This window comes from Scomber scombrus, chromosome 13 (assembly GCF_963691925.1).
Source record: "Scomber scombrus chromosome 13, fScoSco1.1, whole genome shotgun sequence".
In the NCBI taxonomy this organism is placed as follows: Eukaryota; Metazoa; Chordata; class Actinopteri; order Scombriformes; family Scombridae; genus Scomber; species Scomber scombrus.
Genome location: NC_084982.1, coordinates 21,209,347 through 21,228,474, shown reverse-complemented (window position 1 = coordinate 21,228,474; position 19,128 = coordinate 21,209,347). Strand labels below are relative to the sequence as shown.

At 38.1% G+C, this 19,128-nt stretch overlaps 1 protein-coding gene across 1 annotated transcript in view; it reads left to right on the top strand.

Annotated features, from left to right (window-relative positions):
* Positions 1-19,128, top strand: part of lrp1bb (low density lipoprotein receptor-related protein 1Bb) — a 194,308-nt gene that overhangs the window by 76,787 nt on the left and 98,393 nt on the right. Inside the window, exons 19-27 of the mRNA XM_062431318.1 lie at positions 1,234-1,314; positions 1,451-1,621; positions 2,735-2,917; positions 6,882-7,082; positions 9,416-9,661; positions 12,468-12,665; positions 13,407-13,611; positions 17,641-17,805; positions 18,162-18,406. Of these exons, the coding sequence (XP_062287302.1) occupies positions 1,234-1,314; positions 1,451-1,621; positions 2,735-2,917; positions 6,882-7,082; positions 9,416-9,661; positions 12,468-12,665; positions 13,407-13,611; positions 17,641-17,805; positions 18,162-18,406 (1,695 nt within the window). The remainder of the gene's footprint in view (positions 1-1,233; positions 1,315-1,450; positions 1,622-2,734; positions 2,918-6,881; positions 7,083-9,415; positions 9,662-12,467; positions 12,666-13,406; positions 13,612-17,640; positions 17,806-18,161; positions 18,407-19,128) is intronic.

The window sequence follows — 19,128 nt, the reverse complement described above, 5'->3', positions numbered from 1 at the left end:
AATCAATCAATTTCATCAATTACTTTGTTTCTTTCCAAAGAGCAACTGGTTGTGCACATCCTTACATGTGCAGTGGGTAATTATGTTTTGTTCAAATATGTTGTGACAGGAGGCATTGGTCAAGAAAGGACACTCAAAAACAGACCTTGCACCACCTCAATACAAATCTTTAATAAAATGAGGAATTTCATATTATTCTCTATGTTTATTTTCAAAATAAATCAGTGCCACCTGTAACAATGACTTGGACAAGTATTTAGTATCTAGCGTTCAAATTCAGATTGGAGACCATATCTTCAGTTCATTACAATAAAATGTGATCAGAATACATGTGCAATTTTTTTATTTTAATTGTTTTGTCTATATACTTGTTTCAAAATATGGTAATTCCACCATCTTCTCAAATTGAAGATAAAGCTAATCTTAATTTGATCACAATCCAGTGTATGGTGGTCTGGTTAAAAGAGATTTTGGTGCAAACCCCTGCATGAGAAGTTTTGATTATTTTATATTTTAAAGCACTTCTCACAATACATTTTTCAGAGACTTTGATATGTTTTTTTTGGTTTTCACTCCCACTCATCATTGCATTGGTTTTCTTGGCATGTATTTGTTTTTGAAAATGTTTTTTCATGTCGTCCCCCAAGACCAGGGGAGAAGTTCTACCCTCAGGTAGACGCAACACTGTATATCAAATCTACCAGACACAGGAACAGTTTCTTCCATCTCGCCATCACATATATGAACATTTAAATCAGTCATCCATCACTGTCAAAAACATATCCAAGCAGGCTGTATATGCTGTATACAGACGTGCACACATACAGCACATAAACATTTATTTCAGCACTATTTCCACTCCTTGAAACTGCTGCACTACTTATTTTATCACAATCTACAGAAACTCTTTGATCTGTATAGAGACACTGTATGTTGTCCATTTGTTGTTAACAACATATTTTTGTTGGCTTTGTTTTGGTTGTATGTCCATGTATATCTTCCTGCGCATTTTTAATAATAAATAATGAAGCTGACTTTGATTCTGATTTTATCTCCTGTCTTCACACTGAGACATGTGGTGCACAATTCCATCACTGTGTAGAATTGGGACTTGGTCTTTGGCATCTAACAATCACACATTATTTTCTGATCAGTGCATTTTATTGTAATGCAGCTATTTATTAAAGCTGAATTTATAATGTATAATACTTAATGTGTACCTGTGTGTTTCAGCCTTTCCCACCTGTGAGCCCCTCACCCAGTTCAGCTGTTCCAATGGACGATGCATCAGTGTCAATTGGCATTGTGATTCAGGTGAGGACAACAACCTTTTTAAAATAGTTATAGTATAGTACTGTCTGTTGATTCTACCATTACATGTATCAGCCATGCTATTTTTTTGTGTGTTGGGGTGGTCACTCCTTGCATGCATGTTTTTGAATGTGTTTAGATGATGACTGCGGAGATGGCAGTGATGAAGTAGGATGCATCCAGTCCTGCTCCAACTCCCAATTCCAGTGCACCAGTGGTCGCTGTATCCCAGACCACTGGGCCTGCGATGGTGACAATGACTGTGGAGATTTTAGTGATGAGAACACGACCTGCAGAGGTGGATCGGCTGGTAAGAATACCCAAAGTGCTTAGTCACATAGGTGGACTAAAACATCCCCTCCAAGATAAGATGATCTTGCATTAAACTATTGGCAGAATAAAGATATAGTATTTATAATGATCCTATGATATGTTAAGTCATCACTGTGATTCACTATTTTTGCATTGTGGTGTTGTTGCCCTCATATCAGTTTGCTAATATTTTTATTTGCAATTCAAAACGGTGTTTAAATTTAGTAAGTGTAATTACAAGTTATCAGCATGAGTCCAATAACTTTGTTTTGGCACTCATGTGACTAATCTTATCTCGTCTCTGTTCTGGGTAACTTTAACGTCAGAAGCTGAATCATTCAATCTAATTACCTCAGAAACCCCATGCAAGCTCCTGGAAACTCACAGCTCACTTGCTTGTCACTAGAATGTGTAGACTATTCATCAAACCATTTCCTGATGAGAACTGTAGGCTTCCTCACTCCCCCGTGTCTGCTTTTCCTTTCACCCCAAGGGAATGAATCAGTCATAGCTTAGACCTTAGCTGCTGAGGAAATGGTTTTTGGCTTTTAGCTTTTAAACCATATGGTTATCAGATTTTGTGCCTCATCTATTCTGAATGTGTGATGTCATAGTTTTGTTTACATTATTGCTGTTTATTATGCTCTACAGAAAATGTGTGATGTATCATGATGAAACTGACCAAGCATGCTCAAGAACATGTTTAGTGTCATAGTTTATGCATACATTACCAACAGAGTATATGACTCCAAGACCTGCAATGCAACACATCTGAAATTCAATGCATCTGCAACATAATGGCGTTATGGTACTAGTTTCTCTTATTAGTAATGGACTCCCACTGGAGAGAGAGATAGTGAACTGAGTCATAAAAGCAGGCAGTCACAAGCTTCTTAGAGACGTAAACCTGAAATGGCTTAAGTGAAATATGTTCCATCCTTGCAACTAACTGACCTATAATTACTGCCAAGTGCCTTGCTTTCAAAGATAAACATTTGTAAACAATAAAAGATATCTTGTAACATAATAGTTCAATACTGTTGTGCCTTTGCCCATGACAGTTCGTTGTAGATCTAGGATGCAGTAAATTGTCGAATGACTTTTGTTTCAGTGCTGCCATCTGTTATTGAGTGCAGTCGGGAGGAATTCCACTGTGTCACAGATGGAACCTGCATCCCAGAACGCTGGAGATGTGACGGCGACAAGGACTGTGAGGATGGCAGCGATGAGAAAGATTGCGAGGGCACCAAAAGAATGTGCGACCCCAAGGCCAAGTTTACCTGCAAGGATACAGGTATTGGAAACTGTGCATCACTGAACATCCTAATGAGCTCATGAAAGAATCAGCCATTTTCATGAAAAAGGTGCTTAAGGTGGTGTTTATTTTTTAATTTCAGTTTGGATGGATAATTTATACCTGTGTGTTGTATGGCTCTGAAATGAATTTTAAGAGAGTTTAAATTATGTCTGACATGTATAAACACCTTCATAGCATTGATTTTTATACTTCATCAATCAACTGACTCTGACTATTTTGTTTGCTCTGGTATAAAATCAGATCCTGAGGCATGAAAACAATAAGTACATCTTGCATCATTTGCCTCAGACTATTGACATATTTTTAGAAACATGACAGCTTGGCTGCAGTGTGGGCATTAAAGACCCAAGCAACAAAAAGGAAGCCAAATTAGCCCACTTGATTGTTCACTGTGGTATCATATTATATAGGTAAGAGATGAAGAGGTCTCTTTAAGTGATTTACGTCATAGAAAATGTGCAGTCATCCAAAATGATCATGGATTTCCTTTCTGAATTAAGTGTCATGGTCTGGAATTTGAAAATAGTCTGCAACTGTCACTCTTGATGATGAAACCTATTCCTTATACGAAAAAGCAATTTATCTAATTGGACTTGCACAGTAGTTAACCTTCACTGTGTAAGCCGTTATAAACAATAGCCTCTCAATAGGCTGAATAAAAGATAATTTTCTCTCCACTCTTTTGTTTGGGTCTTTAGAGAAGAGTGGTTTTATGAATATTTTTTGTGTATGGCTCTCTTCTCTTTCACAAAGGCCTCACTGTGTGACAGGCTCTTAAGGCTTAACCATTCTCCATTGTGGAGCAGCACAGTGAAGTTTCAACCAATTAGAACAAGCATTTTAAACAACCTGTGTACCCAAACCCTGCATCGACTTTCTTTTAGCATCTAAAAGGAGAAGATCAGAGTAAGATTCAGTTGTTTTCTGTCTTTAGTGTCGCGGCGTTCTATACTGTACATCCCTTGACAGTATTATCAAGAACAGAGCCAAAGCTATGTGGTGAAGGGTTGGTTAGACTTCACAATTATTATCCACTTTAATTCTGCAGTGTCACACCTCTGTGCACTGGTGCAGCTCATTCTGTCCTCCATAGAAGAACAGAGTGCCTTTTGCAACACAATTCAATACCTGCTGTTCAAAGGGAGGAATTTTAACACTCCTGATGGATAAAAAAGGAAGAAAAGGCTGTATCACTTGTTCTTGTGGTTCCTAGATAAAACACAGATATTCACTATAGAGCTATGCACAGTTTGAACAAGAAGGATATTGTTGTGCTGGTGTTTTGTCCAGAGGCATTTCCACATGTAGAAGATACAATGCAAAAGAAGACTGAAATGAGTATCTAGTTTTGAAGACATAGAGTTACATTTGTCATTAACAAAAATGGGACATTTAAAAAAAAAAAAAAAAAGAAAGATGTATTGAGGTGAGCTCTTGATTGATGGAAATTAGTTCGGGTTATCTATAAATGTTAAGAGATGAAGGATTATTAAATACACTCAAATTATGGTCTGAAAAATTAAGCTGAAGGAATTTGGAATTTTGTAGTTGAGAAAATGGAAATTCAAACGTTTTACACATTGATGGGTTAACATGTAATAATGCATTTGTAAAAACATAGTTAAGTGTTTTGGATTCGTGACATTGGTAGGTTGGGTTTGGTTAACACTCTGGCATGCTTTTGACTCAACCAGGCCCATGTATTGTTCTTGTAACAGACCTGTGTCAGTTTAAAGTACACTCTATACTTTGTGCATTATGATAAACAAAATTATTTCACCTCCTTCTTCCTCTCATGCATGACTGCTTGAGTTTGCAAGTACTGGTTGTTATACTAGGATAGTGCTTTGTTTATTCGGTAGCAGGTTATGGGCCCTACACAGGTTAGTGTTGCACTTTGAATACCTGCATTTACTGGTTGGCAATACACATACATTTAAACTAAAGAACACTCTGCAGTGGTGAGGGGTCAAGTCCATGGCACCTGTTAGAGGGCACTGCTTGAATGTGGGTTACAATGTGCATTACATGGCTGTCAAGGATTTATTGTTGGAACATTCAAATACAAATCATGTGAAGTCTTATTTTGTACAATATGCTTTCGATAAATGTCTGCAGGTACATTCAGTTACTTGATATACTAAGGTCAAAATTCATATCAATACAGTACTGCACAAGAATTAAGGGTGAAACTTTAACTTTTATTTGAAACATGTATGCTTTAATGCATACAATCCTCTGAGTGAAAAAGATAACTCATATAGAGGACACTAACAAATATGAAGATCATTATCAACACAGCAAGCCTAATGACAATTGAAATGAAAAGCAATGAATTTACTCATGTATTATGTAAAAAATAAATCTTCAGCCGTGCATAGAGGAAGGAACTAAATAAATCAAGGCGTTACAGCTCTGTAGGAAATCCATCAGTGGACATGCTGCATTTTTTGTTGAATTAAAAATGAAACTTTTAGATGTTTGCGATTTTTTCTATATTTGGAAAAAAAATGTAAAAATATATTTCCTACTCATGAAAAAAAGCAATGGTTATGTTTCATAAACCCACTCAGAAGTGCTCCTTCCCATTTGTGTCTCCCACCCCCTGAATAATCATGTTTTTTGTTTCCCCCCCATTTTTATTCAGTGTCTCAGCCTCTGCTTTCCACAGACACAAACACTCTTAAACTCAGCATGTTGCAGTTCTCTGATTTTTTATTTTTTTTTGTTAAGCTGTAAATGTCTTTCCAGTTGAGTTCCACTGAATCAAGACTGGTTAATTCAGTTATACAAATGATCAACCTCCGTGCCTATGCACATTATCCATAAATGCACCCTTACATACATTCTGATTACACTAAAAGTCGAATATTTCTGTGCACAAGATGTCAACCTTATTTTACATATAAAAGCTAGCGTGCTTCAGTAACACATTTTGTGTACCTATACTGGCATCACATCAGCTACTAAACATGTGAAAGTTCAATCAAAAGTCAATATATATTTTGCAGGGACAACTGGAAGGCTTAGAGGTAAATTGAACCAACCATACAAACAGTTTAACACCTGAACACACACAAGAGCCATGCACCCTCAGCAGTAGCTTTAGCCTCCCACGTTGATCTGCACTGATCTGGCACCAAGTGTAAACCAGTGGGATTTCAAAAACCTATGATGTAGCTTTGATGGAAAAACTGTAAATTGGAATATGCTGCGATCCAAGCTTCACCTGGGAGAATGAAAAAAATGATGAGACATCCTGGTATTTGTGTTGTTTTCTTCCTCGCCCCCATCATTGGTTCCACCTACCTCTGTCTAACGTGCATAGTGAGGGAATTACAAATAACATTCCAGCGTGGGAATCAGCAGAAGGAATATTGATCTTGTGTGGATTTGTTTTCATTAAAGGGGCCCTGTGGAGTTTTTTTTTTTTTTGTAATGAACAAACTTAAGTTATGTTTACATTCACTGTAACTCACCAACACATATTGTGTGTACCCTTGAGGTCTAACAAATGTGTTAAATGCATTTCCTTCCTCTTAAAACATTTGCAAAACCAATTTATTTAAGTATTTTAAATCATGCATCCTTGTTTACTTCAGTGTTTACTAGCTTTGCACTTTGCTGCATTTCTTGGGGGATTACAGCTACCTGTTGGTCATTGGAATAATATGAAACCATTGGCAGGGCTGTGCATGCCTACACAATACAAACCCACTCATAAAAGATAAAAAAAACAAAACAGGAAAATGCAAGTGTCAAATTTACCTACTTAACTTATGAACCTCATGTAATTTGTATAAAAGTCATAATAGAATAGTTACCAACAAAAGATTACATAGTGTGAATTATAGTGAAACTTGGAACTGTTAATTCTCAATTTTAAAGCGCTAGATAAAAAAGTTAATATCTGCCTACTTTTACATCTCATGCCCAACAGGAAAGTGTATCACAAAGAGCTGGGTGTGTGATGGCGACATTGACTGTGAGGACCGCTCAGACGAAGAGTCCTGTGAGTCTGCTGTCTGCAAACCACCCAAGTACCCTTGTGCTAACGACACTTCTGTCTGCCTCACACCCGATAAGATCTGCAATGGCAAAGTGGACTGTGCTGACCGATCGGACGAAGGACCCATCTGTGGTAATGTTTGCTTTGTCTGTGCATGTCATATCTTCTTTTGGTTTGTTGTCTTGATGATTAAGATGTAGTAATACTCTTTTTGCCTTGTGATGTTGAAACTGTTACCACAAAGAAGGATGTTTTATTGTCTAAACCATAATTGCTTTAGTGCATTAGCACTTCCCTCAGTGGAAATTAAGGGCCATTCCAGAAACAGACCCTGACCAAAATAATTCAAAGGTATCTGGACAGGGGTGTGTCTCTTTTTTTTTTTTTTTTAGATTATGCTCAGTATTATCCTAACAATCAATGTTTTTATTTTAATATGGCTAAATATACTACTACTGTCTGAATGCCTGAGCTCTAAAGAGGTTAATGGCCTCACTTTTTGAGAAGTTTGAGAAGTTTATATGGATTTTTTGATACTTCAAGCTGTAAACATTAATCACCATTGGAATCCATTGTAAACAGCAAAATTCAAGCTGACCAAAGCTGTGGTTCTTCATGAGAAACTTTTTATAGCCACCTTTCAAGCCTACAGGGGGTGAGCGTTTGATACTCAAAAGATATATTTTGGATGGAGAATCATTTTTAAGTGAAAAAAACCAACAAAAACTGTCAAAAATAATGACTACCACAGCAGTTAGGCTAGAGCATTTTGGGTGCTCCAGCTGTGTTTGTTTCTTTGAGTTTCTTTCCATTTCTTGCAAGGATAGAAACACTGAGGTGCGTTCGGTGGCACTGATTTAAAAGAAAATAAAACAAAGAAAACAGTGAGGAATCAAAAACTGCATTTGCATTGCAAATGAAAACTGTAGCACATTGTTCTGTGCAACTCTCTATTTAAATATAGCTCTTTATTCCTCATAATTTACCTTTTACCAGCTTAGATTTGCAGAAGAAGAAAGAAAATAAAGTTGAAGCACTTTCTCGTCTTTTGTTGAAGAGGTTCAAGACATGTTACCTGCTGAGGCACCTCACAGTACCAGTGCTAACACTCACTTTAATTTGTCATCTTATATTATATCATGGGATGTTGAAGAACATCTCCCAGTGGAGTTGTGTTATATTTTCGCCTTCACATTAAGTAGCTTAGAGCCTGGCGAGTGTTATCTCAGAGACCAAAGGGACAGAATATGAAGAAATACTCTGGTTTAACGATGATAGCAAATGTGGAAGTGTTTGTCCAATGGTCTTCAGATGGAATAAGGGGATCTCTTGTGACTAGCCCTATCCATCTAATCTCGCAAAGTGAGCAGTGTAAACATGGAGGTTCATTTTCTAGAGCGTCACTAACCAAGTCCCACTGGGGCCCTATAGGAGCCTTGAGTGTAGGTGTTATCCTACTGAGAAGAGGGCTTGTGCCCCCTCACAGACAATTATGTTGTGTTCATAGGGACCTTGAGGGTCTGATTGATTTTCACCAGCTCAGCAGGACTCACATCCTCCTTTAACTACTGTGACCACATACTCCATTTACCCCCTGCTGGGAGAATGCAATGCTTTTCTTGCCCACCTTGAAAAAAATGTTTTAATCACAGTGGGAAAAGAGAGGCATATAGCAGTATACTTTTCAATTTTGACCTTTCCATTTTGAACTTCATAAAAAGATAAAAAGGCATGAAGTGACATGTCATTATATGACTTCTGAAAGGAACGGTGCATAATTTTCACTTTACTGTTTGTTTTGGAACCTTTGATAAAAGCCATCCACCTCCAGGTGAATCCACAGAGAACCTTCTGTATGGAGGTTTTCTCATTACATAACACATTTATCTTCATTAGATAATGAAAACTCCTCAAGCTTGACTTGTAATCTTGATGTGTAGTTCTGGATGGAAAATCCTTGTGACATTATGTTCAAACGTAACCTGACGCGCCAGATGGTTTGTTACACAGAACCATCAGAGAAGTCGTCCATGGAAACTATTTAGAAAAGGGCAGGCACTTTCAAAAAATATACTTGGCAGGTAATTGGATGAACCATCTGTCTATTACCATCTATCACCATCTTACCTTTTGAGGCAGCTGGATTTGCAACGCTGATTGGTCTGAACCACCAGTGGTTCGTACACAAGCGCATAACTTGAAATGCATAACTTAAAGCCTGACAAGATGGATTCTCTTGTGATCTTGTGATCCCGTGATCTCGTGAATCCAGCTGCCTCACAAGGTAAGTTGAAACATAATACCTTTTAAATTCATGCAATTGATAATTAGAGGCTTTGTGAGGTAGGCAGATGCTTCTATCTCAGAGAGCAACCCTACATCTTTTTAAAATGTTCTTTTAAATCTCACTCCTTCTTCCAGTGTCTGTACAATTTCAGAGAACTGTTGTCCTTTCTTTACCCCAGATATGTGTCTTGTAGCCAGAGGGGGCTGCAGCCACCAGTGTACCGTGGCACCAGGGAAAGGGGTGGTGTGTTCTTGTCCCCCTGGGCTTCACTTGGACTCTAGCAACAAAACATGTGAGGTGGTGGATTACTGCAGCCGCCACCTGAAGTGCAGCCAGGTGTGTGAACAGTACAAGACCACAGTGAAGTGTTCCTGTTATCCAGGATGGATGCTCGACCCAGACGGAGACAGCTGTCACAGCACCGGTAACAGACCCTAGCTTTTTAGTGTTTGTTTTAGAGATGCTGTTAGCTGTCATGATGATGTGTGTTTGGGCCTGTGTCTGCAGTAATATTTAATTTTATCCTCAGGCATACTAGTACCTCTATAATTTTGTTTGTAAATTGGAGTCATTGCTCTTGCGGTGTTGTTGCCGACTGCAGTGTTAAAATATGAGCTTTCTCTATCACTTTATTTATTTATTGTAGTGTACATTTAAGATTTACATTGTAGATAAGGGAAACTGAAAAGCCAAATAATAAAAGTCAAACTACAGATGTCGGAGGTTTTTGTTTCAGTGTCCCTGAGTGCTGACGAGTTGGTCTGAAGAATAGTAATAGAAGGTGATTTAGGGTACATTGAGGTCAAATTCAATCAGTTTCAAATCTGAAGAGGCATCTGGGCGACGAGTCCTGTCTGTTTCTATCTGTACTGATGCTGAGTGAAGGAAGTGTATTCTCTGTTCCCAAACCACCAGAGCCATATTACTAAATTCATATGTGCAGAAGTTCCCCTCAAGCCTAATCCCATTCAAACACAAATGTTTTGCCAGCATAGTATCACATCATAAATTCCAAGTTTCCACTATTCTCATGTTGTTACTGAATAATCTGCTTGATGAGACCGCTCCGTAACTGCTGAAATTACAATAGTTACACACACATGCTGTTGGCTTGACACATTCAGATTTATGGACCCTGTTTTGATTACTTGCTTCTCTATTTCACTCCAAGATTGATGGCAGTCGTGGCTCTAATCATACATTAACGCAGGGAAAGAATACACAATTTCCTCTGGAAGCCGATCAGAATTTTACAGCTTCATCATAAATCACATTTTGCATAGAAAACACAAACATTCCAATTCAATCTTGAGAGAGGTGTTATTGGATCCTTTGTGATGTCCCAGGCACACATCCACTCCTCCTTTTCCTTTGCACATCCCAGTAATAAAAGACTTGTTAGGAAAATCTGCTAGTATAGATATATTCTCTCTGGTAGCACTGTAGCTAGTTCGGCCATAATGTTGAAACATGTCATTGAAGCAAGGGCACCATTAATTGCATTTGTGGGCAAACATTTATTTTTCCCTGAAGTATGATTTACTCCAGAGTTCTATGAAGATAAGGCTAGCAAAAAGGCCCACTTTTGAAAGACAGTGTATGTGTATGTGAAGGAGATGTGGGCTCTGAGTGTGGATGAATTAGTTTGAATGCGCACAAGTGTCCATGTGTGGCATATTTTTAATTTTAGCTGTACAAACATTTCTCAGAGGCTGAGCTGTTCTGCAAGCAGAAATAATCTGACTGATTGAGCTAAACCTCAGTGGACAAGGCCAGAGAAATGTATGCAAGCAGTGTTGCCAGTTTTAGGAGTCAACACTAGATTCTTGAGACCCTACAAAATGTATTTCTCAAAAGACACTACTTACAAATGTATCTACTTTTTCAGAAAATGGAAAAATGTAATGTGTTGATTCCCTAAGTATTTTGCACCAAATTGGTTTGGCTGCTGCTTATGCATGTAAATTTGTGCTGGTATAAACCAGTGAGGTAGGTTTGAAAGCAAGTCCTCTACTCAGTGGATCAGCAGAGAGAGACCAAGCTGAGTGAAATAATAATAACTAAATAAAGATCAACTATCTTCACTAGTATGCACTGTAATACATTTCCACCATATTTTAATGGAATACAATGAAAATGACTTATGATTAAATTAATTTCTTGCCACATGTAGCCTACATTGCCTGTGAGTGAGAGTCAATCAGTGCTTTGTTATAGGAACATCACTTAACTTGCTATTCTACCATCTAACGTAGCAAGGTGTAGAGCAAGCAACAATTATACATAGTCACTTACCTAAAAAGACACAATATGCTTTTTTATAGCAGACACTGGCTAATCAGAATAAAGTGTGTAACTTGTAGCAATGGTTCTGTTCTTTCCAAATGTCCCACAACAGTGTGACAGTACAGCTTATACAATGGCAGGACCAAAAAGCTGAAGTAGCTTGTTAGCCAGAGTCAATTTTATTATTTACACTTGTGCTTTTCATACTAGGGCATATCAAAATGTTTTCCGTGTTCCAGCATTTCCTTAGAAGCCAACAGTTATTTAACACCCTTAGTATTAATAGTAGCATTAGAGGACATTGGCTACGTGTTAACATTAGGTAAAGCTATGATTTTTGCTAGGTCAACAAGCTTATTTAGCTGCTTATGAATGATTGATAGATTCTAACAATACAAGCTGGCATTAGTGGCTTTTTTGTTTCCTTTCTTTTTTGTGTGGCTTCAAGTCAATTTACTTAAACAGCACATTATAATTTTGAGTCAAACATAAAATATGTATTCATGCATGGACACCTACTGGCTTTGTGTGTTTGTGTGTGCATGCAGTCATGGATTTTCAAGTGTGAAAGCACTGGGGCTGGGCAATATCAACAGTTGTATGTCTAGTTTTGACTTTAAAAGAACTATACTATTTGATATAACAAAAACATGATCCATAAGAATACTACAGTTTAATTCTTGGTGGACATAGTTGTGTTGCATTTGAGAGTAATATTCCTCAGAATATGTGCTAGAGCTGTTTGTGTAGTATACATTGCCACATTACAGTAGTGCTCCTGTTAAAGAAGGTCACAGCTTGCCAGCAGTGCAAAACACTTTCTCACAATGACCAATACATGATGTTACACATTGTCAATTAACAACTTACATGAAACATCACTCAGCCCCAGGTGACACTCCTAAATAAATAAGGTGTTTTTTCCTGTCTCTCTCCCTGCTCAGATCCCTTTGAGGCTTTCATCATTTTCTCAATTCGGCATGAGATAAGACGAATAGACCTTCACAAGCGGGACTACAGCCTGCTGGTGCCGGGGCTGAGGAACACCATTGCGCTAGATTTCCACTTTAACCACAGCCTCCTTTACTGGACAGATGTGGTGGAGGATAAGATCTACAGGGGAAGGCTCTCCGAGTCTGGCGGTACGCACTACACAATAGTAAACACACATATGCACACAAACATTTGCTATATATCTAAAGACTGCTGTGATGTATAGGATAAAGAGAGTCATGTCATGCTCATCTATACTGAGGCGGCTGTAATGGAAGTCCAAGAGCCTGCTGATGATAACCCTGTTTTATTGTATTTTCTTTACACATATTCAGGTCTGATACAGTAAGGTGATATTGTCCCTCCCTGGAAATGTATTTCAGGTTGATCAAAATAAAACATTTGATTGCAGAACTTGAAGTCCTCAGTTGTAGTAGTACAATATATTCCCCTCATGAAACGATGAATCAGAACATTTCTCCCTTTCTTTCCATTTCCTTCATTTCCTTTGCCTTTTTTATTTTTATGTTTTGGGCAGCACCACATTGACTGAATTCTCTTTCTTTCATTTTATTTGGTGGGGCTGTAAACAAATCACCTCTTAGCTGTACCCATTTCCCGCTTTTGTGGGACACACATAAAGCCCCGAGCATCTGACAATAACTGTAAACAGTTAGATTATAAATATTGTGGGAAAACCATTTTACCATGCTTGATGCAACCCCATAGAAAGCAGTATTCTTAATGTTAAAGTGATTTGCTTTTCTGAGTTTCCTCTTGCTTTGAGGATGTTTTTCTGAGTAGTATAGAGATGTGCTAAACACCAACACTGCCCCTTGACTACAGTTTATGTCAGTGCTGCATAGTCATGCTTTTTGATATTGTTTCAGGGGTGACAGGAATTGAGGTGGTCGTGCAGCATGGCTTGGCCACCCCAGAAGGTCTGGCTATTGACTGGGTTACAGGGAAACTGTACTGGATTGACAGCAATCTGGACCAGATTGAGGTAGCCAAACTTAACGGAGATATGCGCACCACACTGATTGCAGGAGGCATGGAGCATCCACGGGCCATCGCTCTCGACCCAGGGCAAGGGTACGTTATGCACCAACTCCCACATACATTGCTTTCTAGAAGCTGTGCTATCTATCAAGCACTGAGATTATTGGAATAAAGTAAAATTACAACCGCCTTGTATTTCTCACTTCCATATCTGCCTTGATGTATGAAGATGTCAGCTGTGTTAAGGTCCATTAAGGCAGCAGATATAGAATACATCAATAACAGTGTTGTGCACTCCATTCCAGTAATGACAACTAATGTAGCTAATACTTCCCCAACCATTGCTCCTGCTTTATACGCTTTACTACAGTTTCTCTGTTGTTCTCCGAAAATGTTGATCTTTAAATCATTTTAAGCAAGAACTTCAAATAAAAAGACCAAAATATGCTTTGTTCTTATCTGTGCGTCACTCCCCTCGGGGCCCAATTTTCAAAATTATAGTTGTTTATCCTGCTGAGAGGCATGGGGAAAGTGTTTGTAGACTGATGTGTGGCAACCATTTGTTTGCCCCACAGTCGACAAGCAAGTGTTTACAGGAAACATGGCATCTATTGCAGTGTATTGATGACGCTGACAAAACTACCTTTTTTTTTATTATTTTATCAAGAATTTTTGAATAACAATGGTGTTATGACAAGGTCTTTTAGGTATTACACTGGGGAGAACAGGTCTGATCCATTATTAGCCATTGATGCAACACACCTGGGAGTGTTTGATATGTTATTTTTTGTCATCTGTACTTTTGAAATTCACCTTACCTGCTTAACAAGAAAGCTGTAAGAAATGACATGTTTTACCCATGAACATTGAGGAAATAGTGTGTATGAGTTTTTGTTTTGGAAGTGCTAATCTGTAAATGCCATTATGTATATTTTGTGTGACAAAATGGAAAATCGGATATGAAAAAAAAAAAAAAGTCGCCATACTACCTCAGTGTCCTAACATGACAGCTTCATGGTATCACCTAAACTCAAAGTGTAGGAGAGCTGCTAAACAATAGCAAACATAATTGACCTTTTGCTAAACCCATAAACAGTGATTGTCTAATTATATCTTTGCTTTGGGTTTCTTCGCATGCTGAAGCAATGTACATTGAGCTGCAGTAAGAGCCATACTTTGCATTTAAAGAGATCCGAAGTTGGTGTCCAAAACAAAACCACAAGAAAAACACAATTTAGATAGTGTTTTTGTGTGCTCTAAAAGCTGCCAGTTGTCATTTCAGTCTATAAAATGGATAGTCACCACCTAGAAATCAGAGGCCTGCTTTTTTCTACCTCTGTGTGAAATCAGGGACTCATTGTTGCAAACATTACTGATTTCAAGTTGGAAATCTGCCACCTTAAACATTGTAAACTCTATATGTGCCTTGCTAAATTGAAAGTTTGACAGCAATGCAGCAGTAGCTAGAGAATGTGGGGCTTAGGGGACAGCTAATTGGCAATAACAAAGCATGGCACAGAAGAGAATAACACACTTTGTCACTATAAACAGTGAAAAGGCAACACAAGTAACCACAGACAACTGGACAACAAGTCCAGTTGTGAGAATACGACTGTGTCAAGTACATCCTGTGGAGCATTTAGACAGGGTTTACACAGATGTAGATGACATGTACATGGATCAGTACACTTTCAGTTTTCAGTGTCTCACTTCTATTTTTGTAAATTCTGGTTAAGACTGTTTTGTCTCAATTTGATCACAATGTCCTCATGTGGGCACAGGTCAGCAAGTGATCCAATACCCACTCTTGCAAGGTAGAGATACAACAAATGTGCAGAAAAAACACTGACTGGTGCAGAGTTTTAGAGCAGACAGATGAGACAGACATGGTGAATATCTGACAGTATTTGAAACATGATGCATCAGTAATAATGTGTTAAATAAACCACCACAAAGTCAGCTCTTATGTGCAGTTTGAGCAACAGCTTAGCTTGTTGTAGGTTTTAATGTCCCACAAAACAATTGTTAACCCTAAAATGCTGTAATTATTTTAACACAGTTTAAAGTATAATAGTACAAGTCATTCCATGTTTTTGTATTCTAAACATTTTCAGAAGACCTAAAGGATTATCTTGATTATTTGTTCCTAGAATTTGTTCCATGCAGCATTTAGTGACATTTCAGTCGATCAATGAGAAATGATCAATGTGGTGTAAATTCATTTGGTAGTGATGACAAATGATGACACATATGTCTTGGCCAGGTGCTCCATCAAACACAACTGGCAGTGTTTTTGGGTGGACACACTATGACTGTAGTGGACAAGGTATCTGGGTGGAGAAGGGTAGGAATTCTGACGGAATACAATGATCCTTTCTGAGCCTGAAGGGATTCAGACCTGCAAAAAGTAGTTTATAGTTGGTGACAGTAGCCGTCTGGCTGGTAGGCTTTTTGCTGTCCTGCTATTCTCTTGATGTGGGCAATTAGGTTTTATTGTATGGGTTATAAGGGCACATGGCCAAGTTCTAAATGTTTACAAAAAAAGGAACACAAGCAATTCAATTGAAATTGATATCTCAGCACAATTGAACATTTCATTTGCTGCTCCACCAAAGTCTCCCAGGTGTGTAGCATTAACTACTAATACTGAGTCAGACTGCTTCCCCCATTCAACTATGACTCCCTAATCTCTTCCTACGCACACCCTAATCTGCCAGACTAAAAGACTTATTGTAACACTATGCTGGCTAACACTATGTTGGCTCAACCATTAACTATTATTTGCTTAATCAATCACTTTTGAGGGTAATTTTGTGGCCAGTCATGTATCAGTTTGATAGATTTTACATACATATTTACATATTATAATATAGTAAAAAAATAATAAAATACTTGGTGTGTATACTATGTTAGTTTTATCAGAAAGTAATGAAAAAGTAGTTAGTTATTAACTTAAACAATTGTTCACTTTCTCTAAGCAAGTAGACCTACTGCAATCCTAGAAACATAACAGGGAAATGTGCCCTTCCTATCTACAGAATATAGTATTAGAGTTTTAGATGATATATGGTGGTACAAATTATACAAAGGAAATTGAATCAGTTTCATCTGCTGTTGGTGTGTTGATAGTGTTTCATATTAGGTGCTTACTTTGATGAATGCATCCGAGAACTAGCCAGTGGTTGTATACTGTGGCCAGTATATTTCAGATTAAAGCAAAACCCAGACATTCCTAAAATCAATTTAACACTCTTAAGAAATGAGTAATCTGCTCATGCACTCTCTCCTATAGTACTCTTTCACATTTGGGAGGATGACTACATTTCATGGCTGTACAGAGTAGGATTAATGAGTGCTTTTGGTGCCTAAAGGCGCATTTCCATTACAGGGCAATAATTCTAATCTAATTACTTGAATCCACTCAAAGTAGTGGGTCATTGATCAGGGAGGCCGTATCAAGTGAATAAGGCTATTGATCTGGACAAGGATATTTCTTCCTAACACGGTTTCGTTGTCGTCAGTATGCGATTTAAGCTTGAGCACCCATTTTCCCTTTCACTCTAGCTGACTTTGTGGACCAAGGCAGGACAGAAGCAATGTTTGCTTGGTTGGAGTAGGACTCATGATACTGTCAATGGTCACATCGATGACAGTGTTCATTTTCAGGCCTCATTGAGCTGTGAAAAGTCATAATAAAACAGATCGTGTCCCATTTTAAGGCCTGTCACAGATGTTAAAGGGTTGCACTGGATCACTGGTGCTGTTCTTGGACAGTCACTGCCAATCTCTATGTTAATTAATTCAGTAACCACAGCAATGTGTATATGCTGACTGTGTTTTGCAGTATAACAACATTAACAAACAAGTACAAATGGCTGAGAAATAGCCCTTGTGTTTTGCTAGTGATGTTCGCAAGGCACATTATTTCTTTCATTATTTGTGCTTATTGCCCAAATTTAACATTTTATAGTCACAGTGATATTATTTTGTCCTTTGCTCATCTGAAAACTGAAATCACTTTATTTTTTGAAGTGTGTATAGATACCTATTCTTGCTTGTTCTTTTAAAGCATACAGGTGAAGATGCAAGACTAACCGCTGCTTACGCTTTCTCTACTTTAAGCATCCTCTTCTGGACTGATTGGGATGCTACTTTCCCCCGAATCGAGGCTGCATCAATGAGTGGAGGAGGTCGACACATTGTGTTTAAGGACATGGAGATTGGAGCCTGGCCTAATGGACTGACACTGGATCATCTGGAAAAGAGGATTGTTTGGACAGATGCACGGTATACCATTAGTGTTTTTCAAGTTGTGTGCAGGTGCTTTCACACATTTTAGACCTTTGAATACATGTATGACGTTATATAATGCCAAATATTCTCCATTCCTTGAGCAAAAGATAAACTTTTCCATTTACCTAGTGGGCATTAAATAATGGAGGACATTCAATATTTAGAGATCTTAGTGCAATGGCCATATTTTGTTTTAAGTGGGTCCTGAACAATTTAATAGTCCCATCAGTGGACTTTAACACTTGGTGGGTTACAGTTTGATTTGCCTTCATCTATTGTTCTTTTTTCAATGCATTAGACGAGCGGTTTAAACTTTGGTATGGCACTTTGTGTTGGTATCTTTTACACAGGTCCGACGCCATTTTCTCTGCACTCTATGACGGTAGTGGGGTCATTGAGATCCTCAGAGGCCATGAATACTTGTCCCATCCCTTTGCTGTATCTCTCTTTGGAAGCAATGTCTACTGGACGGACTGGAGGACTAACACTTTAGCGAGAGCCAATAAGTGGACTGGGCAAAATGTCACAGTCATCCAGAAGACAAGTGCTCAGCCTTTTGACTTGCAGATCTTTCATCCCAGCAGACAGCCACAAGGTAAGAATAGTTTTACTGGTCCTACAGTTGGAGATGAGCCAATCACAGATAAGTGACTATTTACTATATTAGCCAGAAGCAGGCCTATGTATAATTTGTCAGTTTTGCTTTCCTGGCATGTGCACATTAGTGCCATTTAAAGTGCAAACTCATCACATTTGATCACATTACACTTTTTAGGTAAGCAAAATTCTGATAGAATCTGTCCATAATCCTTAAGCACCACTGGATATTATCTGAGGATGCAATATATTTTAAAACAGAATTCATTTTCATTTTTCAAAGAGGAGGAAAAAACAGCATAAGGTAATTAATTTCAGCTTCTGCCTCTGCCTTCATTTGGCCTGTCAATCAATGAGCAGGTGTCTGAATGAAAAAGGTGCTCAAGCAGAGAATTAACTGGCTTGACTTAATGGTCCCTCTGAATGTATTTTTCTTTCCATCCAAATTATCCTAATTGGCTCAAACTACTAACCTTTTTTTCTTCTTTTTTTAACTGAATGTGAATGAAGAAAGTTGGGTAACCCTTCCATTTTACAGTCTGCTAATTACAAAGTATTTATCCAGTAAATGTATGGTAAATAATAGTATATTATTAAGTAATAACCACTGGTAACAAGTAGGCAAATACAGAAAAAAACTACAGCTGAACTACCAAGAACCACTATTACCCGTCAACTCAATTAAGTGCCATGTAGTTGTTACGTATTACGTTAGTAATA